A 26,347-nucleotide genomic window follows, 5' to 3' on the forward strand; every position below is an offset into this window, starting at 1 on the left:
AGAAAAAGGTGTCTCGTTTTCCCCGGGGGTGCAGCCTGCAGCGCCGGGGGCTGGTTCCTGCCAGGAGGAGGTGGAGCCGGAGGGACAGCGCAGGGCTTGCTGCCAGGTGAAGGAGGATGAAGGCAATGAAACGCAGCTCTGGCTGTCTTCGTTGCCAGCAGCGTGGAGCCACTTGCAGAGCAGCCAAGCCCAGGTGTGCTTGAAGTGCAGGTTTTCCCTGAGAGGTGGTTAGCTGTAAGTAGGGTTTGAAATGAGGAAACAACTCCCAGATGCTTGCAAAGGCTTCAGCAGCAGGGCCGAGCGCTCCCCTAGCTGAAAATGCCATGAGCATGGCTCAGATAACATCCCAGCGCCAGGAGCAGGAGGCAGACAGAGACCCGCGCTGCTAGAAGCAACTTCTGTCCCTGGTGCAAAAGGCGGATATGGCTGGGAGCCAATGTTTATTGCTTGGCAGCATAAATGAAACAGCTGCTGCTCAAACGGCTCTGAACAAAACCTCCACTCCTCTGACTTGCTGAGCAAAGTCGGACTTCGACCCTCAGGAATAGCTGTAGATACAATAAAGGTGAAGCAGCTCCCTGCTTGCTAATGGGATGGAAATGCTTCCTGCTGCCTTCTAGTCCCAGCCCTGTCCCGTGCTGTGACTTCCCCCCCGGCTGCAAGCTTGCTCGCCTGCCCGCGCTTGTGTGTGCGAGGCACAGCCAAGCTAGGAGCTGCCCCGTGCTCCAGCTGCGGGATGGTTGGACTCAGTGATGTTCAAGGTCTTTTCCAACCTAAAGTATTCTATGCTGCTGCCTGTGGTGCTCCAGGCTGGGTTTGTGGGGTCCTGTGGTGCTCCAGGCTGGGTTTGTGGGGTCCTGTGGTGCTCCAGGCTGAGTTTGCAGGGTCCCACAGTGCTCCAGGCTGGGTTTGCAGGGTCCCACAGTGCTCCAGGCTGGGTTTGCAGGGCAGGCTGTGGGCTCATCTCCCTCCAGCCTTTTGCACAAGCCTCCCCTTGGGCTCAGCAAGTGATGGAGAGGCAGCACAGCAAGGGTGATGGAAAAAAGGCCCAGCCCGTGGGCTGAAAATGGCAGAGGTAACAGAAAACAGGATGGAAATGAAGTCAGTTTATCTGCTTCAGCCACCAGCAGCAGGGCAGCTTGCTTCCTTCCAGTCTTGCCAGTTCTTGCCTTTAATAGCAGCTAGGAAGGGTTGTGACATTGATTTATTTAAGTCTGAAACTGAATAATGGATCACACCCAAACCATGCTTCTGTGGTGAGACGGCCGTACCTTCGGTGCCTGTTTCCTCTGACTGTGCCGATTCCTGTCTCACACCTCCCACCCTTATCAGAGCTTTTCGGTCCCAACCGCTGCCCCCACCATCACCCGCAGCAGGGCCCAGAGCACGCCGCACTCGGGAGAGAAGTGGCAGCACATTCCTCCATTCTTTATGGCAGCGAGGAAACCCAGCTGCTCAGAGGATGACCAGGTAAGGGTAGCAAATACCTTAATCTTTGGAGTTTTAAACAGGTTTTTGTGTCCTTCAAAGCTGGAAGGCAGTACAGGGCGTGAGCTTTCCTAAGTCCTGCGTTACAAAGCTATAGGAAGAGCTGAGCCCTCTCCGGCCGATGAAGGTTTGGACCTTCAAGCAGGAAATGCTCTTTGCTATTTTGCTAAACATCATCTCCAGTGTGGGCTGGGAAAACCCGCAGCTTAAACATACAGAACAGGCAACGGATGTGATGGATTTTATTCAGATTTATTGAGGCAGCTCCAGGCTGAGTAATAAACACACACAACTGCTGTATAAAACAAACAAACAAAAAAGGGTACAGAACCAGCCCGTGGGCAAAGTACTGTCACATGTTAAGACATTTCAGGCAACCGCCTCTGGTGCTGCCCGCTTTCCAAGTCACAGCAGACAGCAGCGCAGACCAGAGCCTGCTGCCCGTTACTGAAGAGCTTCCTTTGCCCCTTTTAGTAAATATCACTTAAACCAAAGTATTAAATGAAAGAAGTAAAAAAAAAAGTCCTCTGGTTCCTGCTCTGAGATCACACAAGTAGGAGAAAACTTGGAAACCTTTTGCCGTCTCAAGGGACAGCCCGAGCTGCCAGCCCGAGGAGGTCCCTCCGTGCTTGTCCCCTCCCTGCTCCGAAGGCCAGGGATTTACAGAAGCAGTTCAAAGCTAGAAGCTGTGTTGCCGTGAGCCCTAATGAGATGCTCATGAGATCCACGCTAGGCCTGGCATCCAGGACAAGTCACAGACTTGCTAGGTAGGACGACACGCTCCTCCTGCCCAGGTCTTGTCTGGAACCTTAGTGAACTGAGACACTGGCAAAATCAGGTGCGAAGCCTGTAGTGCAGAAGGAAGTATTGCGAGACCAGCGTGCAGCAAACCCGAGAGCGCTCCCCAGGCCTTGAAACCTCGAGCGCTGCTGCTGTCGTGGAGTGACGGCTGCTTCCTTCCCTTCCTTCTACATCCAGGAACTTTCCATAGGTATCGCAGGATATTTTATTACAAGTGCATTTGGGAAATGCAGCTCTTGCAAGGGGAAAAGAAAGAAAAAGAAAAACCTGCAGGGGTCTGTGATTCACTGGCATCTCTTCTGCCAAGAGCCTTTAGAAAGGTTTAATTCCAGTTGGAAATTTTTTAAAAGTTAATCACTGTGTAGCAGGAAAGAAAAGGCACGAAAAGGACACCAGAGAATAATTAGAAGCGGAGAAACCCTGTGTTTATATGTAGACAGGGCTTGTCTTACAAATGCAGTTACCAACCATTCTGGGACTAAATCCCAGCTATAATCTTGTTCTGGCACCAGCTCACAGCCCTCACGTCCCACAAGACATTTGGGTGCCACTAGCAGATTAACCGTGGCACCAGGAGGAGGCGGCTGTGCTAAAAGCAGCAGCCAGTCCCCCATGGCACCGTGCGGTCTATCCCAGCTCCTGCAGACAGGCTCCCTGTTAACATAATCATCGCCTCGACGAGCTTTCTGTACCGGGGACGACACCCAATCCTCCTCGCAGAGAGCATTCCCCAAAATCTTTGCATAGGCCAAGACTCAGTGGAAGGACTAGGATGCCAGGTTAAGTGTCTCGTTATTTATACCAATCTTCTCCCCGCAGCATTTCAGCACCTAAAGAGACGTTCTCTCTCCTGCAGGGTTTTAGATCCCAAACTACCAGCCTGGAAGCATGTTTCTGGAGCGATGCTCACTCAAGACTGTTCTCTAGGACAACTCCAATCCAGCTCCACGTGCATCTGCCCGTCAGGGTTTAACCCTTGTGCAGCGCAAAGTTTTATAGAGGAGCTTGGGGTTGATCCGCAACTATTTACTTTCCTGGTTCTTCGCCACACCGTGACTCAGGCAGACAGGTACTTCCAGGTGCTGACGAAGGCGGTGGGGATGAGGGAATAAGGCACTGTCGTAACGCTCCTCCAGGTGTCGGATGATGGGTCGTAACAGTCCAGCGTTTTGCAGCGCTGAGCCCCACAGTAGCCCCCCACCACGTACAGTCTGTTACCCGACGTAACAGCACGGCAGCTGATGCGCTTAGCGGTGACGTCCCCAAATTTGGACCACTGGAAGGTGTCACTGTGAAAGCGGTAAGCGGAGCTGGCGGAGAACTCCGTGTCCCCTCCGATGACAATGATGTGGTTGCCCACCACGGCGGCAGCCGTGTATCGCCAGGGCTGGGGGCAGCTGGTGGGCACCGTCCAGCGGTTCTGGCAGGGGTCGAAGCACTGCACCTTGGGCAGCTTCTCCTGGTTGGCGCTGGTGCCACCGAAAACAAACAGCTTCATCTTGGCTCCCACCACGGCGGCGTTGCTTACGCCTTCTCGGAGAGGGGCCACCAAGGACCATTTGTCCAGCTGCGGGTCGTAGTGTTCGACTTGCTTAAGCGAGACGGAGGGAGAGGCCGGGAAGGCACCGCTCACTGCTGTGTGACCCCCCACCACGTACAGGCAGTTGTCCAGCTCAGCGGAGCCGTGGCCAAACCGCGCCACCAGCATGGGAGCAGCTTTCGCCCACTCGTCATGGAGTGTGTCGTAAACCCAGACGTCTTTGGAAGCGCCGTTCTCAGAGCCTTTGCCGCCGGTGATGTACACTTTGCACCCGATGGCGCAGGCACTGCACTCTTTACGAGGGCTGGGGATGTCGGCACGAGGAATGATCTCGCTGGTTTTATGATCCAGCATATAAATCTTGTCGCACATGAAGGTCTGGCCGCCGAGGAGCAGCAGGGCCTGGCTGACCTTGCGGGGTCGGGCACAGCACCCTGTCACAAGGCCGTCGTTTTGCAAGATCTTCATTTTGCACCGTACGGCGTCGGCCACGATCTCCTCCCCCAGCTTGTGGCTGGTCACCAGCTTCTCGCAGGCCACTTGCTTCCGCAGGTAGGACTCGGGCAGAAGGGCCAGGCGGACGGAGCGCAGCAGCTCTGGCAGAACTTCATGGCGTCGGGGCAAATCGTACCGGATCCACCCTATAACAGCTTCATAGACCAGCGTCTCGTCCTCTACCTCCAGCTCTTCGCTCTCCACCAGCTCCAGCAGCTTGTCTTTGGGCAAGCGGAGGAAGTCTTCGGTCTTGCAGAGCGAGGTGAAGTTGGCCAACGCCATCCTCCAGGACAGCTCCAGCAGCCGCTCGCAGCAGTGGGCATCGGACAGCAGCAGCATGTTCAAACAATTCCCAGGGTAGAGATTCTTCTCTAGAAAGTCAGCCGAAGCATCCCGAATATCCTGAAACTGCAACATGTCCCCGGCCTCCAGCAAGGACTCTGCGTTCTCCTCGTTAATCAGCACCCGCGCCGAGTAGGCGTAGTCCAGCAGCAGCTCCAGCACCTCGGGGTGGAGGGAGTCGTGGAAGTTGACTTCGGCGTCTCTGCTCTCCTTCAGGCCCCCGCTGAACATAGCGTCGAAGTAGCGGCTGCAGGAGGCCAGGACGGCGCGGTGGCAGTGGAAGGCCTGATTCCCCGCCCGCAGCACCACGTCGGTGAAGAGGTGCCGTTTGCGGAGCAGGTTGAGGTGGGTGAGGAGGCTGTCGGCGTGGCCCGGTTTGTGGAAAAGGTGGATGTTCATGGAGCCGGAGCTCGAGCGGGATTTCCGGTTCTCGTGGCTGCTGACGGACATGGTGGCGAGGCTGCTCTGCAAGAGGGAAAACCCCAAAACCGGAGAAATCAGCACGGGAAGCCCGGCAGCGTGGTCGCGGGGGTGCAGGCGCGGAGGGCTGCGGCGGGAGCCCGGAGCGGGCAGAGCGAAGCGGAGCACCGGGCGGTCCCGGGCCAAGCGGCGGTGCAAGGGCACGGCCCCGCGCGGTACCGGTGTGCGTGGGGTGGGGTGGGTGCCGGTGTGCCCCCGCCGCTCCCCGCCCGCCGTCCCGCACCTCGCCGGGGCTCGCTCCGCGATCGCCGCACTCGCCGCTGGCTCTGCCGCCGCTCCCCGCCGCCGCGTGGCCGCCCCGCCGCGGGCCCCGCCCCCCCTTCCCCGCCCCGCCCCGCCGAACAGCCAATCAGCGAGCGCAACGCTTTCCCCTCGTTCTTTGTGAATGGGAGCCGGGGCCGGGCGGGGGCATGTGCCGCCCCTTAACCCCTTCCCGCCCGGCGGCGGCGGCCTGTCCGCGCCCTCCCCGCCCGCGTCCCGCGCCCCCGCAACGCGGATCCACCCGCGACCGGGCGCGGCGAGGCTCAGGCAGCGGCTGGCAGCCGCATAGGGGGCGGTTCTGCCCCTCGCGGGGCGTTTTGTTCGCGGAGCCACCCGGCCATAAAGGGGGCCATAAAAGCAGGAGTCAGGGTTCTGAGCTGGAATCAGCAGCTCGCCTGCTAACGGCCTGATCGCGGCTTGCTGACAAAGGGAGGTCACGGCCGGCACAAACCATCCCTGCTCAGCAAATGTTTTCCTGCACGGGGCAAAGCAGGAGCTGAGTTGGGGCAGCGGCCGCAGCAGAAAAGAGGAAAAAAGAAAAAAAAAAAGAAAAAAAAAAAAAAAAAGGCAGGTTTTGGGAGGGTCGGGTCTGCCTGAGCAAGGTCTTGTGCTAACAAAGAGGCTGCAGCCACCAGAGGTGCTTTAAATGTTACGTGTCACTGGGGAGCAAAAAACCACTCTACAGAAAATACGAATTTCAGAAGTTCTGAATTACCAGATTCTTTTGCTTTATCTTCGAACATTTCACTTCACCCTGTGCTTCACCGGCCGCAACTGAAAATCACTCGATGAGGAAGCGGATGAAGCAAACTCACTTAGACCAGTTTATGGTGTCCTTTCTCTGTGTTAAGAGTGTGGCGTAGAATTTTACTGATTTGGCATCAGAAATACGCATATTTCAGGTTTGTTTTTTTTTAAAATCACTATAGCTACACCTTGTCCCACGCTAAGCAGGAGAGCATGTTCTGAAGGAACAGCTTAACAAGGTTATGAATAAAGAGATAGAATGTGATTTTTTATTTAAAAAAACCGCTAAACTGCAGCAGGAGCCACGGCAGCTGGTGACAGGACCGGGCAGTAGCTACAGCGATCCATAAGCAGCAGGACCCGGCTGCTCTGCCTGGAATTGCTGTGTCTAGAGGGAAAAACAAAAACAAAAACCCCCAAGAGTCTCTTTGGGATAATGCCTGCCCGCACCCCGAACTGTACCAAAACCTGCAAATCTGACAGCACTTTTGGTGCGCAGTCAGGAAAGCGTCCTCTGGGGCAGACCCAGCACTTCATGGGGTGAAAGTCCAGAGAAACGGGAAGGACAGGGCAAAGGATAAAGAGTATCAAGACCTCGCTCTGCTCTTTGGACACAGGCAGGAGATAGTTTCCCAGGTTTGTGCCAAAAACAACCACCAAAGCAAAAAAAAAAAAAAAAAAAGAAAAAAAGTCGTCAAAGCCCCTGGAAACGCGGTCTGTGCCATGCCGCGTTGCAAAGAGCAGAAGCACCGCGCGCAGACTAAGCAGAACTGTTTTCAAAAGCTGTGTCTCAATGACAGTTAGTCAGGTGCTCCGAATTATGCCAGGAGAAGGAAGGCCTGTAACAGATGGGGAGCTGCAGCCAACACAGCACAAACGCTTTCTGTCGCCTAGGCACTGTTGGGAGCTTTCTAGAACCAGATGAACAACATTTCCCCGGTTATCAGAAGGAATGATCACTCAAGGCCGCCTTTGAAGCATTTGTCCCATTTATTATTGGCACCACCTAGAAATATAACTGTAAAACTCATCTTGGCATTGGTTTGACTGGTCCTTTGAAAGGCGATTAATAATTTGCTGTCCTCTTTTTTTAAAAAAAACAAAAAGTCCTTTGGCTGCTGCCAGAGCCTGGTGGAAGAGCTCCACCCGGTGGCACTTCGTAAAGGCACAGCTGGAGGCTCAGCGCTGCTGCTGGGTTAACCGGGAAGCCTCAACTTCCAATATTTCTCCTTAAATGAGTAATACAGACGAGAAGAAAGCTTTGTGAGGCACTGCTTACAGTCGCTATTTCTTTCTAAAGAAACACAACCATCACAAACAAAATAACCACCTGCTCTGGTTTGAGCTTGTGGCATCTGCTCTGGGCTCAGACACCGAAACATCTAACGGAGAAGCTTCCGCGATACCAGGCACCAAGGCGAGATGAGGCACCAAGCGCTGAGCCCGGAGCGTGAACTCGCAGGATCCGTCCCTTAAAAGTTTTGTGTGACAGAAGCGTGGCTGTTTCTCCACCTAACACTGACTTTGTCCTCTTTTAAGTGACAGCAAAGACTGGAGGGTTTTATTTATCTTTTGGGACAGACAAAGGAAGAATAGAAGTGACTTTTTCCCCCTCTATTCTACCAATAGTAGGAGATTTCTTGATTTTCAGAGGATTCACCTGAAAGATTTCTCTGATGAACAGAGATAAAAATGGTTAACCGCTAACAATCCTCTCTGTAATAGACACCTTGACTACAGTCCCAATTACAGGATGTGTGGAATTACAATCATCAACAGCCAGGAAAGTTAAAATACACCCTGCCTCATTAAAGGCATTTTTGCCATGTAAAAATCAGGCTCCTGAAGCTTAATTATGGTTTATACAGCTTCAGAACTTCCTCCTTTAGATGCTTGGTAGATACCAATCAGGGAAGATATGGTCCCCAGGAGACCTACTAACCATGGAGGAAACCGTCCAGCCCAAAGAAACCCCGGAGGCAGCCAGTGGATTGCGTTGGAGAGATCTGCCATGTCTGTGATGATGCTCAAAACTTCAGCCTTCACTTGGGCTTTCATTTTCTTTTGACTCAGAGGCAAAGATGTACTGTTGGAAGCAAAAGTAACATTAGTGATGGCCCATAACATAACAAAAATTAGCAATAGTTCACAGGTGAGAGCAGATACATTTGGGTTAAATTAGCTGTATAGCCAAGGAGGGAAATCATACCCCCTGTGCTGCTGCAGCTTTCTTCTTAACTGGAACAAGATTCTCAGAGATCTGAAAACAAGACAAAGGTTATTTCTGCTGTAGCATCAAAGGGGAGGGTTTTTTTCCTTTAGACTCCGTGAGGAAGAGCACCCTTCTGCAGCAGAGTCCTTCATTTTAGCCTGATTACAGGGATCACGGTTCACTCCCCGTCCTTCCCTCCGTAGCCGGCGGCACCCCAGCCTGCCTTACCGCAGGATGCCCAGGAGCAGGGAGAAGGCCCAGAGCGCCATGCTCAGCGTCCACCACCTCTGAGAGCTGAGACGGACGATGCCAGCGTCAGCCGCCCACGCGACGTGCTCGCAGGGGTAGTAGAGCTGGTTGGCCAGGTTGCAGAGCACCGACAGCCCCCGCACCAGGCCGTCCTCATCCTGCGGGGAGCACAGGGGACACCCCTTGGCACCTGCGACGGGGCCAGGCAGGCTGCCGGTGCACCCCGCGCCCCTCGCTCACCTTGGGGCCCAGCCCGTAGCTACAGCTGTAGCTGAGCATGGCGAAGTCGTCGAAGAGGCGGAGGGCGGTGCGGCAGGCGTTCAGCTGGCCCGACACGGCCAGGAGGCTCCCGGCCAGCCCGGCCGGTGGGGCCTGCGGCCCGGCCAGCGCCCCTCCCGCCAGCTGACAGCCATAGCAGAGCGCACGGACCTGTGGAGGCACAGCCCGGTGAGGACCCGGCCTGCACCGGAGGAACAAGGCCGCCCCGGGCCGCCCCCGCCACTCACCACCCGGTCGCGACCGCGGTAGGTTTCCAACACGGAGACCAGGCCGCTGAGCGCCCCCGCCGCCATGGCAACGCTTCCGGGGTGTGGCGTCACGCCGCGGGGCACGCCGGGAAGGTGGCGGAGCCGTCGCCATAGCGACGCGGCACAGTGACTACCGGAGTCAGGCCCACCGCCTCCCGCTGCCCCGGCGATGGCTGCTGCCCCGGTCCCCGCCGCGCCGGTCCCCCTCATCCCGGCCCCCCTCACGGGCCTTTCCTTCCTGCGGGCCTCCCATGTCCGGCTGGGGACTGAGGGCCGGGCGCCGGGGAGCGCCCGTCGGCCATTTTCTCACAGCCAGTTCCCCCCGTTCTGGGGGATTTACAGGTCGGCTCCGGCCCCGCCGCCCCGCAGCGGGCGGGTGCTGAGCCTGGCTGGGGCTGACGGTGGGGAAACCTGCTCGGAAACTCGCCTGGCGTTTCCAGAGAGGCCCCTGCAGCCAGCGGCCCCCGTTGTTCCGCCGGAGTCCCGCTTCCGCATGCACGCAGACCCCCGCATCCGCGTCCTTGCCTCGGTGACAAGGGAGAGCTTCCCGTGTCCCCACACCCCCATGCAGAGACCCCCCGTGCCCACGGCCGAGAAATGGAAGGATAGTGTTCCTTGTGGAGACAAAGAGAAAATAAGGCTCCCTCCATCAGTCTACACCTTCTCATACCCAGCACATGAGATCCGGCCCGCTGCCAGGCCGTGGCCCTCACGCAGGGGTGAGCGGTTTTAGACACCCGTCTGTCCCCAGCAGACCTTCCCCACAGTCCTCAGTGCCATGCAGGCTTCCTGGGCACCTGGGGGTTCGGTGGCTTGGCTCAGAGTCATGCTGCGAGCAATTAAAGCTGTTAGATCTCGGATATTTTGCTTTCTCTTTTTATAGCTGAGTAAATCTCATGCTCGTAAAACAGAATAATAGCACTAACTAGAGCCACTTGCCAGCCAGGCGTTTGCTGCGCAGCCTTTCCAGCTGTCTTCTACACTTGCCGTATCCTCCGATGCTGCAGTTTTCACACCAGAGCTGCGTCGCTTCTGATGCACCACAGCCATGTTCTGTGGCGCTGCGGCTCGCTTTGCTGCAATCTGGTGTCAATTACCTTGCCATTTCGTTATATGAAATAGATTCAGTAGTACTAAAAGGCTAAAAGAGCAGCTGCCTCGAGATTGTAGCTTCAATATCATTAATATTTCCTTACAAGGGTAAATAGAGCATTTCTAGAAATAACACTCTTCATTTCCCCCTCTGGCTGTTTGGCAGGATGTGTTCCCACTATTAAAGGGGATGGACAGTCCTATTACAACACTTCTTATCGAGCACAGTTTAAGGGTGAATGGACCCCACCTGTGAAGCCAAGTGAAAAGGTAACAGCATGATTTGGGGGAGGACCGAGACACAGTTAAAGGACAGCATGTTCCCATGTTGAATTCTGTCTGGAAGGGGGTGGGATCTGTGCAAGTGAAAACCAGATGGATGGAAAGACAGAGAGGGGAAACAAAGGGATTATGCTTTAAGTGGCTGTTCTGTAGCTCTCTTGGCTTCCCTTCAGCACATGTCTCCTATTAAATTTGGGGATCCCAGAAGCAGTGGATCTGTGAGTGAGCAGAAACGTGCCTACGTTGCCCCAGACAAGAGGACACACAGGTATCAGCAGGAGAACCTCATGGGCACCCCCAGGAACTGCTCTTTCTGATGAACATTGCTAGTTAAGCAGCTCATATCTGGTATCGTGCAGAGCCTACAACAAGGAGCGTGCTGCCTCCCAGATCCACCACACGAACCTGCAGCTGGGAGATGGTTGCACCAGATTCTCCACATCGACGTCAGAGCTCTTCCCAGTACACGATCTAGGTAGGGTACATCTGTGACAAGGGACAACATGTACAGACCACTGCTGGGGTTTATAACAAGCTGAACAGTAGGTTTTATCACTTGGCTTCAATTATATAAATATAGATCAAGATATAATACATTCATATAATATGTATATAATTTTATATTTTTGATTTTTTGTAGTTTTTATGTACTCGGCATCAGTGTCGTCACTGTGAGGCTCAGTTTCATCCTCACTCTGCTTCCCTGGCAGGTTAAATAGCTGTATTCATTCCTGTACATTATTGCATGAGGAGAAGCTGCTGTAGCTAGAAATTGTTCAGAGACCGGAGTGCTCTGAAATCCTCACTCTCACTTTTGCCAGAGCCTGTAATTACTGCCCGTCCAGACAAATACGCTTCATCCATCCCCAGAGGCGATGAAGACCCTGAGAGAAACCAAGCGTTGGCAAGAACTACTACTACACAGCTCTTCCACCCAGAGGTCTGTTCCCAGCTTTGCTGTGCGGGTGTTTGCTTGGTGGAGGCCTTCTCTTCTTTTATGTACACTACGCTGGCACCTAAAGCCGATGCTGTCGTCCCTTCTCCCCTCCCCACTCTGGGCTGTGCAGGGTGTAGAGTGCAACAGAGCACCTTTCCCAGCTACAGCCTGTTTCTGTTAAAGCAGCTCTTGTGTTCTCCAGACTGACAGGTGGAACCTCGCACCAAAGCCTGACCTACAACTGCAGAAGCATCGAAGCAACATCTGCTTGGGAGATGAGCATTCAGGCTCCCGTTTCTTCAGTACGACGCAGCAGTCAGATTATCAGCCACCCTGCCAGGGCCAGAGGGTGACGGCAGACAGCAAGAGCCACCGCGAGAGCCACATCCCCTTCAACTACCACAGTAAGGCCACGTTGCTCAGACTGCCACCGCGACCAGATGAAGCCTGCTGAGGTTCTCCTAGCTCTGTGCAAGGGACAGCGATGCCTGGTGCTCTAGAAAAGGAGGCAGCCCAGACATCTTGGGTGGGAGATGGCAGGAAGGCACTGGTGCAGCATCATGTCTGTAGTAAAATGAGATTGTTACCCCAAAACCAGGCAGGACAGCCGTGCTCAGCCCCATGCCTGCTGCTGCTGGTTCTCACAGCAGCTGCTAATCTCAGGCACTTTCACCTCCCCAAATGACATCTCACTTATCAGCCAGCTTGATGCCTGCGCCAGCCATAGACATTCACTGCCATTGTACAGCAATGTTTAGCATATTCAGGTGACATAGCTGATTTCTGGGACATGAACCAGTGCCTTGATCTTTCTCCCTGGATACATTTGTTTTTAGAAGTTGCTTTGCATTTGTATTTGGCAGGAAGGAGAGCATTTCGATCAAAAGCTGTGCTTATGCAACCTCAGGAAGGGATGTGGTTAGAGCTGGTCATGGAAGGCATTAACAAAATCCTCCTCTGACGTTGCCTCCTGTTTCTGATGGCCAGTACCCTGCAGCTAAGAGAGAGCTCCCTTCATGCCATGTATCTGTTTCCAAACCATTTGTTTTACTAAATGTGGACCAGATCACAGTTAAGTTGATCTTCTTGGCCCCAAACTTCTGGAGCAGCTCCATAGCTAGCATATGGAGTGATATTCCTGTAACTTCTATGTGAATTTCTTCATTTACCTCCTCACCCTCAGGATTGTTTTCTGTCTGGGCAAAGGTTTTCAGCAAAGTGCTGACAGCAAAGCCTGTCTTTCCCCTTGGTAATGGAAGTGTACACAGATTTGGGACTGTAAGTCAAACTGTAAAGCTTTTCTGATATTGCCTCCTCATTTACTGCCTTGAATTCACTTTTTATTTCAATTCCATCTGTCAGCAGATGAAAGTTCTGTCACAACCACGCAGGCCATGCTGGTCCCACACAAACAGCAGAAACGACGACTATCCAAAGACATGCTACAGCAGGTACAGCTTTAATAAGCTTGGATTTTCCACAGGGCAGTTTGGGGAAGCAGGATTATACCAGGCGAAGCTGTAGCCTCCCCAGTAACATCATCAGATGTTGTGTGTGCTCTCGACCCCCTTGAGATGGGACAGCCATGCATCAAATCCTGTCTGCCTCCAGTCCCAAGTGAATGCTCTGCGGGGAGCAGAGTCGTAGCTGAGAAAAATCTTTGAAGGGAGAAGGATAGGCAACCAAGTCCCTAAGCCAAGGAACATTGGAGGGAGGGGGAAGGTGATCCTGGTACCCCACAGAGGATCAGAGAAGGAAAATTGGCATGGCTAGAGGTGTCCAGTCAGGGTAAACGTCTTTTTGCACCACCAGAAGAGTAGGCTGTGTGTCTGCCAGAGTGAGAGGATGCAGGCAGGCACAGACTGCAGCTGCCCAGGAGGGTGACCCTTCAGGTAGCAACACAGAGCCCAGGTGGAGGGGCTGCCAGGTTCCACATTACCACCTGCCTCTTCCCCATCCCCATCTGCTGGAAGCTTTTCTCTCTCCTCAGATCAAATGCTCACACCTGGGGCTACCCTGGAGGGCACAGGACCTCTTCAGGACTGAGCAGAAAGATGAGTTCACGCCCAAGTCCAGAGGCCCAGCAGAAATCCAAAAGGCAAACTCCCAAGAGAGCTGCGTCCCCCTGGGCACCCTGAAAAGATACTGTCCCCAGAGGAAGGTGCTCTTTGCACCATGATGTTCTCCCTTCTTCGGTGACCGCCCAGAACCTGCTGCGCTGCGGACTGCCTACACATCGTGTAACCTGTTAGCCGTCGTGGTGCCCTGCTCTTGGCCTGGCTGGGTGTTATTACAGGGAAAATTTATTTCCCAAGTTGAATGAGGACACGAGACGGTGTTGTGACAGCAAGAATAAACACTGGGAGATTAGCTGAAAGATGTGGGTGACATGTCTCTCTGGATTGCAAGACCCACTGAGTGCCTCTAGGCAGGTGCTGGGGCAAGACGAAGCAGGTGGGGTAGGGGGAAGCTCAGAGAGGGGCAAGAGATCAGAAGCAAAGTGAGAGGCACTGTCAGGACTGTGTGTGGGCTGGAATATTGCCTTATTTTGTGTTTGGATTTTGGTGTCAAGGCCTGAAACCAAAGGTCAGTGAACAGTAGGGCAGAGAGGTAGCCCTCCCCAGCTTATGATGAGTGGGCTGTTTTCCTAGAGGTGAGCCGTGTATTTTTGTTGAGCTGATAACTCATGGGGGTTTCCTGAATGCTGAGCTTGCACTATCTCTGTTTGGAATATAGGTATTTTAAAGAGGGATCAGTGTGGGCCGGCCAGCCCACACCCTTGGGAGGCCAAGTGAGCTGGGTCAGCTGCTGCCTTCTCACAGCTGCTGCTTCACAAGCTCTTCTCAGCCTTTTGACGCAGATGGGCTCGATTCACCTGTGTTGTGAACCAGCACCAGACCATTTGAGCCCGGGTTACTGCACCATTTCCAAGTGCTGCAGTTCGCATGTGAGCAGTGGCTGGGCACATGAACCTCCGTGCATTCCTCTTGGGATTTGACTCTGTGTCTCCTGGGAAAGGGACAGTCTTTGCTCCACACCTACTTCAAAGAAGCCACGTACTCAAGTCTTGCAAATGCACACAGGCACCTCACATCAGTATCTGTCATGGTTTTAGCTGGGACAGAGTATCTTATGCCGGTACGTTGCAAACGCCTTGGTTCAAACACCTAGATTGCATCATTTGGTGTAGAAACAGGGACTTGCATCTGCTACCAGTCTCCCCCATTACTTTTATGTGACCCAGAGGTGACATTGCCACTTGTGCTACCGCAGAAACAGCCACAGTTCTCTGGGAAGAAATGGGGAACATCACCCTTTTGGTGGAACCAGCTGGCTGGGGACCTGTTGCTGGGAAGACCCTGTGGTTATTCACTTTCTTTTTCATGTGGATCTTGATGCAACTTCAGACACAGAAAGTAAAACTGGCTTTTGGGATAAGGGCCTTTGCTTTCTAAATTCCCCTCCCACACCTTCCAGCAACACCCCAGGAATGCCTGAAGCAGGAAGGCCAAGCAGCCTTTCTTTAATTCCCCTAGCTACATGAAATCTGCCAGCACGGTTGGTGGTGCGTGACACCCCACCCTGCCAACAGAGCCACCGGCATGTACCAGTTGCACGTCGGCAGCATCTGTGACTCAGAGATAAGATGAAGCCACGTTATTTCTCGATCGGTTTAAAAACACGTCACTTGTCTCCACGGCCCCATCCTTGGTACGGCATTGGCCTTACGCCCGTGAGGTCAATGCTAAAGCGTCGCTGCAAAACAGGCTCAGTCCAACCTTGGGGAAGATTGGGCCTGCATGGTTGGGCCGGTTAAGGGCAAGGATAAATTAGGGGTTCTCAGCGCAGCCTTTGCTTTTTCCTCCCTTTCCTGGAGGGCTGCACAGCTGCCTGTCCCACTCGCCTCAGCCCAGGCAGGGCTCAGCCTCCTGGAGCTGCTGGATAAGCAGGGCCAGCAGCGATGCTGTCCCTGGGCTGCGTGCGGAGCTTGGTGCTGGAGCTAGAGGACGGGCAAGTGTGGGGCGCCTACGGCAGCGGGGAGCTGATGCACGGCCGGGTGCAGCTGGAGCTACGTGGCAAGCTGCGGCTACGGGCGCTGGAGGTGTACGCTCGCGGGCTTGCCACCGCGCACTGGCTGGAGAGCCGCACCGTGGGGCTTAACACCGTCTACTATGACTACACAGCCTACCAGACCTTCCTGTACCGTCGCTGCCAGCTCATCCCCGGTAAGGCTGGGGCATGGGGGTGGTTCTGTGCTCCAGGGTGTTGGGTTGGGACCCCTTCGGGCTGCAGGCATCCCCTCTGGGAGGACCTCTGCCCCAGGTGGGTGCTTGCCAACCCAAGCAGGGTTGTCCCTCTTGGACAGCCTCTTCTCACCTTTGCCAGGGATTTCTCTGCTGCTGGGTTTCTAGGAGGCTGCCTGCAAACTCGGGGCTGGTGAGCACGAAAGGATTGTGGCTTTTGTTCTGTTTGCAGAGGGAAGTGCAAATAGAAGAGTCTGTTCGCAAGTGTGGAAAGAGCACTTAGTAGCTCAGTAAATATTTGTTTTCAGTTTCCTGATGCTGGGACTACATGTCCAGCTGGCACATTACTTAGATCTACTGCAAGAGGACAAGCCACTTAACTTCTTTGTGTGGTTGGGATGAAATGATCCAGAGCCGAGGGATATGGGACATCTCAGCTGTCCTTCTGCTTGTTAACTCTGCCTTTTCTTATGAAAGTGCGTGGCTTTTATCCTCCCCCTCCCTGCCCCCGACAGTGTTACAGCCACAGCTCTGAGGCTTTTTCTCCCATTTCCCTGCTTCTGATGGCCTTGTTATTGCCTGTGACACAGTCCTATGTGCCACCCAGCCCTGGAGATGGCTGTAGGCCTTCACTCATGCCGAGACCATTTAATTCTGTCAGTGGCCAAGCGCAACCCAGAAAGTCGTGCCAGCCCTAGCTGGCAAATGGAGAGGTTGCAGGAGGGGACTGGAGTGATGGAACGAGGACGTGAGCTGCCTTCCTGGAGGTGTTCTTGTCTCTGGACTGCACTGGAGGGTCATAATCCCTATTTCTGGATGACCGTACCTTGCCAACTGCTCCAAACCCCTGCATTACTCTGGAGTTTCTGTCTTTTGGCAGTGCCTCTTCCGTGCTGTGCGTAAGGGTGGCCCCTTTGCAGCTGCGACTGTGCTAAGGGTCCCAATTGCAATTAAGGACAAGGGAGAAGCCCTTGCCCTGAACCCCAGCAGAGAAGGTCCTCAGCACTTGGTCACTACAGTGTTTGGATGGTGGCCGCATTAGCTGTAAGGTTACAGTGTGAGCTTTATTCCCCATTATCCCTGCAGTGAATGTCTGTAGGGAAGCCGCAAGCTGCTGTGAGCATGTTTGGATTTTGCTGCTGGGATTGTGTGTGATAGAAGCCCCTGGAGCCATCTGGAGAAGGGCACTGGGCCAGGGGGCTGGAGGAACTGCACGAGCTGCTCGGCCTCGCCAGCGCTTTGCACTTCTGTAGCTTGGAACTGATGGTTTCTCGACCTTGCCTACTGCACGGGGAGAGCTGAACTGGGCTCCCTGGGGAGCAGAGAGCCCTGCCAGAACTTGGGGGCTGGGATTTTATTGTCTCTGTCCATACACGGATTCCTTTCCTGCTTCATGAGAGGGACACGGGTGCGTGATCACAGGAGTGTTTTAAGGGAGCAAAGGCCGTGGGCTGCGGAGAAGTGTTGTTCTGCAGCCAAAATCGCTTCCTTTGGATCCTGCTGGGTCCTGCTTTGTCCCGCTGTCCCCAACGGCAGCGTGAGGACCTTCCTGATGTCAGCTAGCAAGAGGCTGCTGAAAATGTGCCATCATCCAAAGGTCCCTGGGACTGCTCCCTTCTTGTTGCTTCTCGATGAGATCAACTGTGTCTGCGTGGTGTTTAAAAAATGCAGGTTTTGTCATGGTAACAAGGCAGTGCAGAGGAGGGAAACTAGGCAGAGATAAAAACCCTCCCTTCTGCTCTTCCCTGAGCTGTGAGTTTTATCTGCAGTTTCCTGGCAGGTTGGTGAGCGCTGGCACCGGGCTGCTGCGCTGTGAGACAAGAAAAAGGGTGAAAGAAGGATGTTCAGACTGCGTGGCAGAGCCATTAAATGTATATTGTGTATCATCTTAGGTAAGGAGCAGGAAAAGAAGAAAACATGGGGGTTTAATGGGCAAAGGCAAGGCAAGGAAGGCTCTGAACTCTGCATGAAGTGATGTGAGAGCCCTAGGAAACATAAATGCTTTTTGTGCAGTCACCTTTTCTGTCCGAGGATCCCACAGCACTTCCCAGAGGTGTTGGTCCTGCGCCGGTGAGAGGCAAACATCTGGAAGCCATTTTATTTTCATGGAGACATCCAAGAGAGTTATGGCACGTGGGCTAAGAGCACGTCAGGGCTTCTGTTCCATTGTGGGGTGGCCCTCAATCGGCACCTTAACCCTCGTACATACACAACACACACAAATCCAGCAGGGACGGAGCTTATTCCTCGAGCCGGGAGCGTGCACTTGTGCAAGGCTCTACATTGCCCCGTCTCACCCCCATATTGGGTCAGGGTAGAGCTGCTGACTTGTCTTTTTACCAGCTGCATCACCCTTGCTCTGGCTTTCCAGGGACCGTTGTGTGGCTCCAGGGTCAGTGGGGAGAAGCCACCAGGTCCCAGCAGCGGGTCAGGGAAGGAGAAGCCCCTTCTGAGCTGGGCTGGGTGTCAGCTCCTCTTGGGACCAGCTTAAGCCTGGCCAGACTCTAGGTGGGGCTGAAGAGTTGGAGATCTTTGCTGCACTGAGCCTGGCCTGGGTTTTAGTTGGGTTTGAGCACCCAGGAGCATTCCTGAATGGAAAGCCCTTGGCTGTGGGCCCAAAGCCCCTGCACCTGGAGATCCTGGGAGAGGGGAGAGACCCTTTCCCGACGCTGGGGTCCCGAGGAGGCCAGAGAGAGGCTTCCCACCCCACGCGGAGGCAACGAGGGGTAGCTGTGGACGTCTCGTGCAGCTGACGCAGGAGGGAGGTTTGCAGAGTTTCTCATCCCGTGGGCGAAGGCTGAGTCACGGGCTGAGGGGTGTGTGCCGACAGGCAGGAGGAGGAAGATGCCAAGTGCAGGATGGAGCTGCCTCAGCCCAGCCAAGGCTCCAGCCCCTCTCAAGGGCCCACCACCTCTAATGTCACCATGCATCACGGTGGGAACACCAGGCACCTTCCCAGAGCTGGCATCACCTGTTAACTCATGCTGTGACATGCCTTCCTGCCTTCTTTCCCTCTCCCATTGCTGTCAGGCTCCCTTCACACCGTTTGCTATGACTCATTTTTGCTTGTGGCAGCAAATGGTCGTGCACATAAAATAAAACATGGTCCCTTTCCCTTGGGGACGGACACAGACAATTCTAGTTAGCCTTTGGAGACGGCTAAAGCTTTGCAAAGCTTCAGCCCAGCTCATTTTCGGTGGCTGAGATCAACCCAATTCAGCACAGCAGGTCCTGCCCAGCGTGGCTGGGAGCGACTTGAAAAATCCTTAAAACTTCGGCGGCCAAATGCTGAGTAACATTCTTAATGCCTGTTTTGTCTTATCCCCAGCCTGTGCCCGGGGTGGAGAGCTCTGGTGCTCTGCAAATGTCACAGTCGTGACTAAAGTGGAAGTTTCTAAAGCTGCATTAACCCTTCTGGGGGCACGTAGACCCCTTTCTCCTCCCTTCTACAACATCTTGGGGCGCTGCTAATGGTGATGTCCGCTCTGAGAATCACCAGTTCCCATTTTTCATGCTTTTACCGGCTGAGCACCGGCGGCGGCAGCAGATGCTGCCGACAGACCAAGACCCCACGCCGTGCCTGCCCACGCAGGTGTAATTTGTCGCTGGGTTTTGGAGCGGCACCGCACAAACTCCAGTACGAGCTGGTAGGAAACCAGCGCTCGCCTGGTTAAAAAGCACAGGGAAGATGTATTGCTCACTCTGTAATTGCACAAGCTGAACGGGAGCCAGTTCTTGATTTCTTAGAAATAAGTGATGTCCCAGACCAGTTTTCCCTTCGTCGCCAGTTGGCCCAGCCGCGCCACGCAAGGAGCCCAGAACCAGTTGCAGCCTGTTCCGACCCCTGGGAACGGCTCTTGGGAAAGGAAGGATGTAGATCCGTATGCGGCGCAGCCCTCGGCTCTCGCCTGCGGGACCTGGAACAAAGGGGCCACTGCTCCGAGTGAGAAATCCCCCCGTTGCAGCCGCTGGCTGTGACCCTGGGAATGGGGATTTCGGTGCAGAGTCAAGGCCGCGGATGGGATGGGAGTGATGGGACTGATGGGACTGTGGGATGGGAGCTAGAGCGGGGTTTTGAGGGACACTGAGCAACACCACAGCAGACAAGGGGTTTCTCTGAGTGAGAAATCCCCCCATAGCAGCCACTGGCTGTGATCCTGGGAACGGGGATTTTGGTGCCGAGTCAAGGCCACAGATGGGAAGGGACTGTGGGATGGCAGTGATAGGACCACGGGATGGGAGCTGGAGGGGGTTTGGGGGGGACACTGAGCAACACCACAGCAGACAAGGGGTTTCTCTGAGAAATCCCCCCATCGCAGCCACTGGCTGCAATCCTGGGAACAGGGATTTTGGCTGGAGCTTAGTCAAGGCCGCGGATCGGATGGGAGCTGGAGGAGGGTTTTGGGGGACACTGAGCAACACCACAACAGCCGAGGGGTTATCCGTGGCAGGGCCGGCAGCGCTCACCCCCTTGAGCCCTCCCGGCCACGTTCCGGTGGGCTGCCGCGGTCCAGACACCCGTCGGGATGTCTCGGGGGAAGCTGGGGAGCCACGCTGGGACGGGACACGCACCCCCACGGGATGACCCCCTCCCACGCCCCCCACGGGAGGCCCACGCAGCCGGGAGGAGGCTTGGGGGGACCCCGCACATGCTCCCTGCCTTGTTTTGCAGGGCCCGGTGGGGCCGCCCCGTCCCGTCCCGTCCCGCCCCCCCCCGGGGCCGCCCCCGGGCGCGGCGGGCACTTAAAGCGGGGCGGGCGGCGGCGGGGCCGGGCTGCGCCACCGACCGCGCTCTCGCCATGATCTTCGATCGCCTCAAACGCTTCTTCATCGTGTTGGATGGTGCGGAAGGGGATGCCCCGACCGCCTTTAGCCCCGGGCAGGCGGTGTCGGGCCGGGTGGTGCTGGAGCTGGCGGCGGCGGCGCGGCTCGGAGCCCTGAGGCTGCGGGCGATGGGCGCTGCCCGCGTTCACTGGACTGAATCCCGCAGCGCCGGCTCCAGCACCGCCTACACGCAGAGCTACAGCGACCAGGTGGAGTTTCTGAGCCACCGCGACACGCTGCTGGCACCCCCAGGTACGGCACCCCCCACCCACCCACCCACTCGGGGTGGCATCCACGGGTGCGGCACCCCCGGGGTGCTGCGATGTGCCGGTCGGCTCCGAGAGTGGGGGTGCACCGGCGACCCCAGGGGCTGAAATAATGGGTGTGTGGGGCAGCCTGGGCCACCCCAGGCAGCTGAAATCTGAATGCCTCGGACACCCCGGCTGCTGGGTGCATGACACCCCCAGACTGCTGAAATCTGGGTGTACGGAGCAGTCTGGGACACCCCGGCTGCTTGGTGCCCCAGACACCCCAACCAGGTGAAATCTGGGTGCCTAGGATACCCCAGCTGCTGGGTGCGTGACACCCCAGACTGCTGAAATCTGGATGCATGGGGTAATCTGGGACACCCTGGCTGCTCAGTGCCCCAGACACCCCAACCAGGTGAAATCTGGGTGCCTGTGACACTCTGGGTGCTCCAGACACCCCAACTGGCTGAAATCTGGGTGCATGGCAAAGCCTTATGGGCTGGGTGCTCTGGGGACTGGGTGCATAGGTCCCCTGTGGATACCTCAAATGCTGAGTGCACCCCGGGGGCCTGGGGTGCACAGCCAGACCCTGCTGCTCTGTAGGGCACCCTGGTTAGGGACTGGCCCCACACAAGATGCCCCCTTTGCTGTGGGTGCTCCCTGGCAGGGAAGCAGCGTTGGAAAACTGTGGAGGTGCAGGAGCTTGCTTTGAGCAGGGGGCTTGGACCCCAGAGGTTCCTTCCAACGCCAGCCACTCTGTGCAATGCAGGCAGGATGGGGGTGCAAACCCTGGGAGCTGTGGGGGGCTTGGCTGCCCCTGGGAATGGGCTGGCCACCCTCCCAGAGGGTACCCCTGGGCTCTCGCTCCCAAGCCACAGCGCAGCGTGAAGCAGAGCCCACCCAGGGAAGCTGCCCAGCTCTGTGAGGAGGCGCCCCTGGGTTGTGCGTGCCTGGAGACACGTGGAAAGCAGCCAGTGCCCAGCACCAACGGGACATGCCCAGCTCTTGTGTCACAGCTGTGTGACTGCTGCTGCAGTTTAACCCTGGCAGAAATATCCCTGTGCCGTCGTGCTTCTCTTTTGCTGTGTGCTGTATGCCTCTGCCACTGATTTGCCCAGGGAGGAAGTTCTGCAGGAGGGAGATAATTGTCTTAAATCTGTTTTGCCCACAGACAATGGTGAATTCACTGTCCTGCAGGCAGGAAGGCATGAGTTCCCCTTCACCTTCCAGCTCCCTGAGTAAGCTGATGTTTTTTGTTGCCTTAATACAAAGGGGGAGAGGAGCCGCTGGGTCTGTGACACAGGTCCCGGGGGGCCACAGAGCACCTCAAAAATGAGATTCTCTCCGCAAAGCCCTTCTAAATTGCTCGTTGCTTATTAACAGGACCCTCGCTACCTCCTTTGAGGGAAAGCACGGCAGCGTGCGCTACTGGGTGAAAGCCAAACTGCACAGACCCTGGTTGACAGTGAAGAAGGTGAAGAAGGAGTTCACTGTGATTGAACCCATTGACATCAACACGCCTGCGCTGCTGGTGAGCTCCCCCTGCTTCGCCGTGGGGCAGCGGCGTCCAAAACTTCCCCGGGAAGCCCACGGGGAAGGTGTCTGGCTCCCCTCCGGCATTACAGTGCAGGCCTGATTTCCAGAGGGAATATTTGTCCCCCCAGTAACTTGTGCCCTCCAGCATTACCTGGACTGGGCAGAGGTCATCTGCATCTCTTAGTTTTTGGAAACTTTAACACATTGCGACAGCATCTTGCATCAGACTCCTAAGAAGCTGCTGATGTTCCCCAGCAGGTTCTCAGCACCAGGGAGGTGCTTGCTTTGAGTTTCATACTTTCTAACTAAATAGCTTAAATATTTCCCTTTTTTCAGGCTCCCCAGGCAGGTGCTAAGGAGAAACTTGCTCGTGCCTGGTACTGCAATCGTGGCCAAGTTTCTGTGACTGCCAAGATTGACCGAAAAGGCTACACTCCAGGTGAGATGATATGCCGGTGCCCTTGAACCTCTGCAGGCCCTGGGGTAGACCCCAGTGGGAGGGGTTTTGGGGTCACTGTGAGCTGGGCTCTTGACTTCTGGCACGAAATCAGTCAGAGAGCTTTAGGGCGTGCACCTGATGTGGGCAGCCTCCTCGGGACAGGCTCCTGCCTGATTCAGCCTTGTGCCTGCAGTGCCGGACAGCATGAGCGACCCTCGGTGATCCTGTGCAGGAATTGCTTGAGGCAGGACCGGGCTTCATCTCCCCTCCTCCAACGTGTGCGTCTGTTTTGGTAGGTGAGGTCATCCCTATCTTTGCCGAGATTGACAACTGCACAAGCCGCGCGGTGGTGCCCAAGGCGGCCATCATCCAGACTCAGACCTTCATCGCTCGGGGCACCAAGAAGCAGAAGAAATCAGTGGTGACCAGCATCGTCGGTGACCCCATTGCAGCGGGGAAGCGGGAAGTGTGGCACGGGCGGGCGCTGAAGATCCCGCCGGTGGGTCCGTCCATCCTCCAGTGCCGCGTCATCCAGGTGGAATACTCCCTGAAGGTGAGGGACCTCACGGGGAGCCCTGCAGGCGGCTCAGCTCAGTGTTGAGCATTCTTCCCCTCTCACCAGAGCTGTGCTCATTGTACCCGCCTCGGGCTGGTGCAGAGATCTTGGGGCTGGTGATTTGTATGAGGTCTTGGGTTACCCCTGTGCAGCTGTGGCTGCTCTCCCCCTTGCCCCGTTGCCACTTGTGCACAGCACTGGGTCTCACGCAGGAGCATTTGCATCTCCCTTTGCATCCCACTGCAAGAATTCCCCCTTGGCCAGCTTGAGCCAGTGCTCTGGGGAGATACGTGCCCCTCCAGACTGGGAAAGCACCAACAGCCTCCCTGCTGTCTCCTGTCTCTGAAGGTTTGTGTGGATATCCCTGGGACCTCCAAGCTGCTCCTTGAACTGCCGCTTGTCATCGGAACCATCCCGCTGCATCCGTTCGGGAGCCGCACGTCCAGCGTCAGCAGCCAGTACAGCGTCAACCTGGACTGGCTGAGCACCATCCCGGAGCAGCCAGAGGGTGAGCGTCTCCCTCCCTCTCCCGGGATCTGTCTGGGTGCTGCAAACCCCCTGGTCAACTCGCTGTGAATAGCGAGGGTCGGAGCAAGTTCTCAACCTTGTCTGTTGCTCCAGGACCAGCTTTTGCTTTTTTACTTAATTTTTTTGGTTGTGATGCCTCATCTTCTGGGTTCCTTCCCCAGGGAACTGGGAGGGTTTGGGCAATAGTGGATTTTGAGTCCTTTTACCTGCATGTCTCCCACTAATGGAGAGTGTTTCCTATTCCCTGATGGTTCTCTTCTTTCTTCAGCTCCCCCTGAATACTCAGCAGTTGTGTCCAGCCCGGAGGCCGAGCAGAGCCTGGCTCCGCCGTGCCGCAGCGAGCTCGGCAGCATCCTGGAAGGTCCTTTCTTCGCCTACATCCAGGAGTTTCGCTTCCGACCACCTCCGCTGTATTCGGAGGTAACAAATCCCCCTGGGCTCAGAGCGCTGGTGGAAATGGCTGGGATGTGCCTGGTGCTGAGGTTTTTGACTCTAAACTTGGCTTTTCAGATTGATCCAAACCCCCCTTCAGACAACATCCGTCCACGCTGCATGACCTGCTGAGAGAAACGCATCGGATGCGGTTGACAGCATAGCAATCCCTTGGGATGAAAGCTTGCACCCTCACAGCACTTTGGTCTGGAAATGGAGACGTGGCGGCCGTGAGACCAGAGCTCCGGCAGCGCCGAGCCCCCGGCTCTGCTCGCTGCCCTCAACTACTCTTGCCGTGACTGTCCCACGGACCGACACCAAGCATGGTGTTGCGGACTTGTGCATGGTAGGAGAACACGTGAGACTCCGTGGTGTGGAGCGGCTCCGTGTGTGGTTGGGCAGGACATGGGGGGTTAATAACTGCCCCAGGATTTGGGGGTTCAAAGGGGGAATATTTGCTCTCCCCTTGCCTGCAGTGGCCATGCTCTGGCAATTCCTGTCATGGAAAACAGGAGCTTGGAGGTGTTTCTCAGGATTACTAGAGAATATTTTAATCTTGGTCAGGTTTGAGTCCCGTGGTAATGCAGGTGCAGCCCTTCTCCTGCAGTAGCTCACCAGGGTTGCAGTTCCCTAAGACAGTAACAGGCCTTTTTCTGGCCAGATGAAGCAGACTTTGTCCGCTGCTGATAATCTTCGCCACAAGGCTGGTGATGCCTGCAGGGGGAATGGTTTGAGCTAGTTTACTGAAACTCTAAAGGCTTCCATGGGCTGTTACCAGGGCAGAGGACTTGTGGGACAAATTTATGATCTGCAGCGGCATTTTGGTGCCATTTTACTAAGAAAACAGGAAAGCTGGTTCCTGTGTCAGCACCAAACCTGCACAATGTGCTGACGCCTCCCCCGTGATAGGGCTGAAAACCAACCCCCAAATTGTGGTACCACCATGGGGGTGTTGGAGCTGTGGCTCTGACATCTCCCTGGTGGCCAAGGAAAGGAGGAGGACGCCTGGTCCGAGGCTGGTGGCAGCCACAAATGCTGATAGGAGATGTGGAGTTGAAATAAGTCCTTCGGGGCCAGGAGTCCTGCTCAGGACAGGCTTAATCCTCCACCTGTAGAGGGGTTGGTGGCCCTGGTGCGGTGAGAACACAGCGGCAACGTGTGCTCACTGGTGTGGGAGCCGGTGAGCCGGGTGTTGTAGCAAGGACCGCTTGAGCGTGCGTGTCAGGGGCTGACCCCACTCGCTCCGGCATGACCTGAGTGGAGTTTGGGTGCTGAGGACTCTTGCATTCCCTCACTGAGACAATCCTGCCCACGGTGCTGCTCGCTTCCCCGCGCACAACCAAAGCCAAGCGTGCCTTAGCCTCCATGCTGGGGCCGCGCACTGGGGATTGCTCAGATGACTTTTGTATTTGTGAACACTTTTATAACAACCACTCTTGTGTCTGATTTACTCTTTTTGTACGACGTCTTGTTGGAGAATTTTTGTTGGAAATAAATTCTTTAAACCCAGATGTTGCCTGGATATTTTTTCTATTGCTCTCTTCCTGCTGGATCCACTCACCATCTCTGTCCGTGCTTCCCATAGTCCGGAGCCGCGCAGCTCCCGTGGCTCTCAGGATGTCGGAGCAGGAGTGCTCCATCCCCTCGCTTCATCGCTCTGCGGGCACCCAGCTCCACCCTGCGCCCAGTTCCACTCCGCACTGGGATTAACTGGGTCGCTCGACCAGCGCTGCTCCCCAGCAGGATTGGTTCCCCCGTGCTCAGAGCCCCCCTGCCCAGATATCAGGCTCCCATGGTGAGCTCTGAGCGATGCTCCGTGTGCCTCCAGCTCCTCGCTTCCATGAAGATTGTCCCTTTTCCCGTCACGGACTACCAGGACTGCAACTGATCCTGTTGTATTTTTCCATGCTTGCTTCCTATTTGTGTCTGGCCTCCCAGAGGACAGACACACTCTCCTCCATCCTGAGACCCCAGAGGGGACCTGACAGGTCCAACTGGCACAGAGGAGCTGGGACACTGGTGCCTCAGCCGTTCTCGAGGAGGGTTGGGATTAGGCTGCTGCGTAGGAAGAGCAGAGGGGCTCTTCC

At 55.6% G+C, this 26,347-nt stretch overlaps 4 protein-coding genes across 7 annotated transcripts; 2 read left to right on the plus strand and 2 right to left on the minus strand.

Annotated features, from left to right (window-relative positions):
- Nucleotides 1-1,724: 1,724 nt before the first annotated feature.
- Nucleotides 1,725-5,116, minus strand: LOC142049803 (ectoderm-neural cortex protein 1-like). The gene has a single exon (XM_075077806.1). The coding sequence runs from the start codon at nucleotides 5,114-5,116 to the stop codon at nucleotides 3,347-3,349; it is 1,770 nt and encodes a 589-aa protein (XP_074933907.1). The 3' UTR covers nucleotides 1,725-3,346.
- On the minus strand, nucleotides 4,993-9,353 carry PEX11G (peroxisomal biogenesis factor 11 gamma). Of its 2 annotated transcripts, XM_075077813.1 has the most exons (6): nucleotides 9,122-9,349; nucleotides 8,856-9,044; nucleotides 8,595-8,773; nucleotides 8,364-8,414; nucleotides 8,097-8,240; nucleotides 4,993-5,131 (listed from the first exon to the last, which is right to left on the minus strand). In XM_075077813.1, coding segments are annotated over exons 1-6 (630 nt in total). In that variant the 5' UTR covers nucleotides 9,188-9,349; the 3' UTR covers nucleotides 4,993-5,130. The 2 variants fall into 2 exon arrangements, with proteins under 2 accessions (XP_074933914.1, XP_074933913.1); XM_075077812.1 differs by lacking the exon at nucleotides 4,993-5,131 and having other exon boundaries at nucleotides 7,126-8,240; nucleotides 9,122-9,353.
- SAXO5 (stabilizer of axonemal microtubules 5) lies at nucleotides 9,220-15,000 on the plus strand. Of its 2 annotated transcripts, XM_075077811.1 has the most exons (9): nucleotides 9,232-9,861; nucleotides 10,401-10,504; nucleotides 10,690-10,784; nucleotides 10,876-10,991; nucleotides 11,338-11,456; nucleotides 11,656-11,857; nucleotides 12,819-12,904; nucleotides 13,444-13,613; nucleotides 14,842-15,000. In XM_075077811.1, exons 1-9 carry the CDS (start codon nucleotides 9,312-9,314, stop codon nucleotides 14,906-14,908), a joined length of 1,509 nt encoding a protein of 502 aa, XP_074933912.1. In that variant the 5' UTR covers nucleotides 9,232-9,311; the 3' UTR covers nucleotides 14,909-15,000. The 2 variants fall into 2 exon arrangements, with proteins under 2 accessions (XP_074933911.1, XP_074933912.1); XM_075077810.1 differs by lacking the exon at nucleotides 14,842-15,000 and having other exon boundaries at nucleotides 9,220-9,861; nucleotides 12,816-12,904; nucleotides 13,444-13,827.
- Nucleotides 15,001-15,157: 157 nt separating this feature from the next.
- On the plus strand, nucleotides 15,158-25,769 carry ARRDC2 (arrestin domain containing 2). Of its 2 annotated transcripts, none has more exons than XM_075077809.1 (8): nucleotides 15,158-15,679; nucleotides 21,941-22,007; nucleotides 22,153-22,300; nucleotides 22,642-22,744; nucleotides 23,041-23,297; nucleotides 23,649-23,808; nucleotides 24,097-24,248; nucleotides 24,339-25,769. In XM_075077809.1, exons 1-8 carry the CDS (start codon nucleotides 15,415-15,417, stop codon nucleotides 24,390-24,392), a joined length of 1,206 nt encoding a protein of 401 aa, XP_074933910.1. In that variant the 5' UTR covers nucleotides 15,158-15,414; the 3' UTR covers nucleotides 24,393-25,769. The 2 variants fall into 2 exon arrangements, with proteins under 2 accessions (XP_074933910.1, XP_074933909.1); XM_075077808.1 differs by lacking the exon at nucleotides 15,158-15,679 and adding an exon at nucleotides 20,119-20,773.
- Nucleotides 25,770-26,347: the final 578 nt, after the last annotated feature.

Source organism: Phalacrocorax aristotelis, chromosome W (genome assembly GCF_949628215.1).
Source record: "Phalacrocorax aristotelis chromosome W, bGulAri2.1, whole genome shotgun sequence".
Lineage (NCBI taxonomy): Eukaryota > Metazoa > Chordata > Aves > Suliformes > Phalacrocoracidae > Phalacrocorax > Phalacrocorax aristotelis.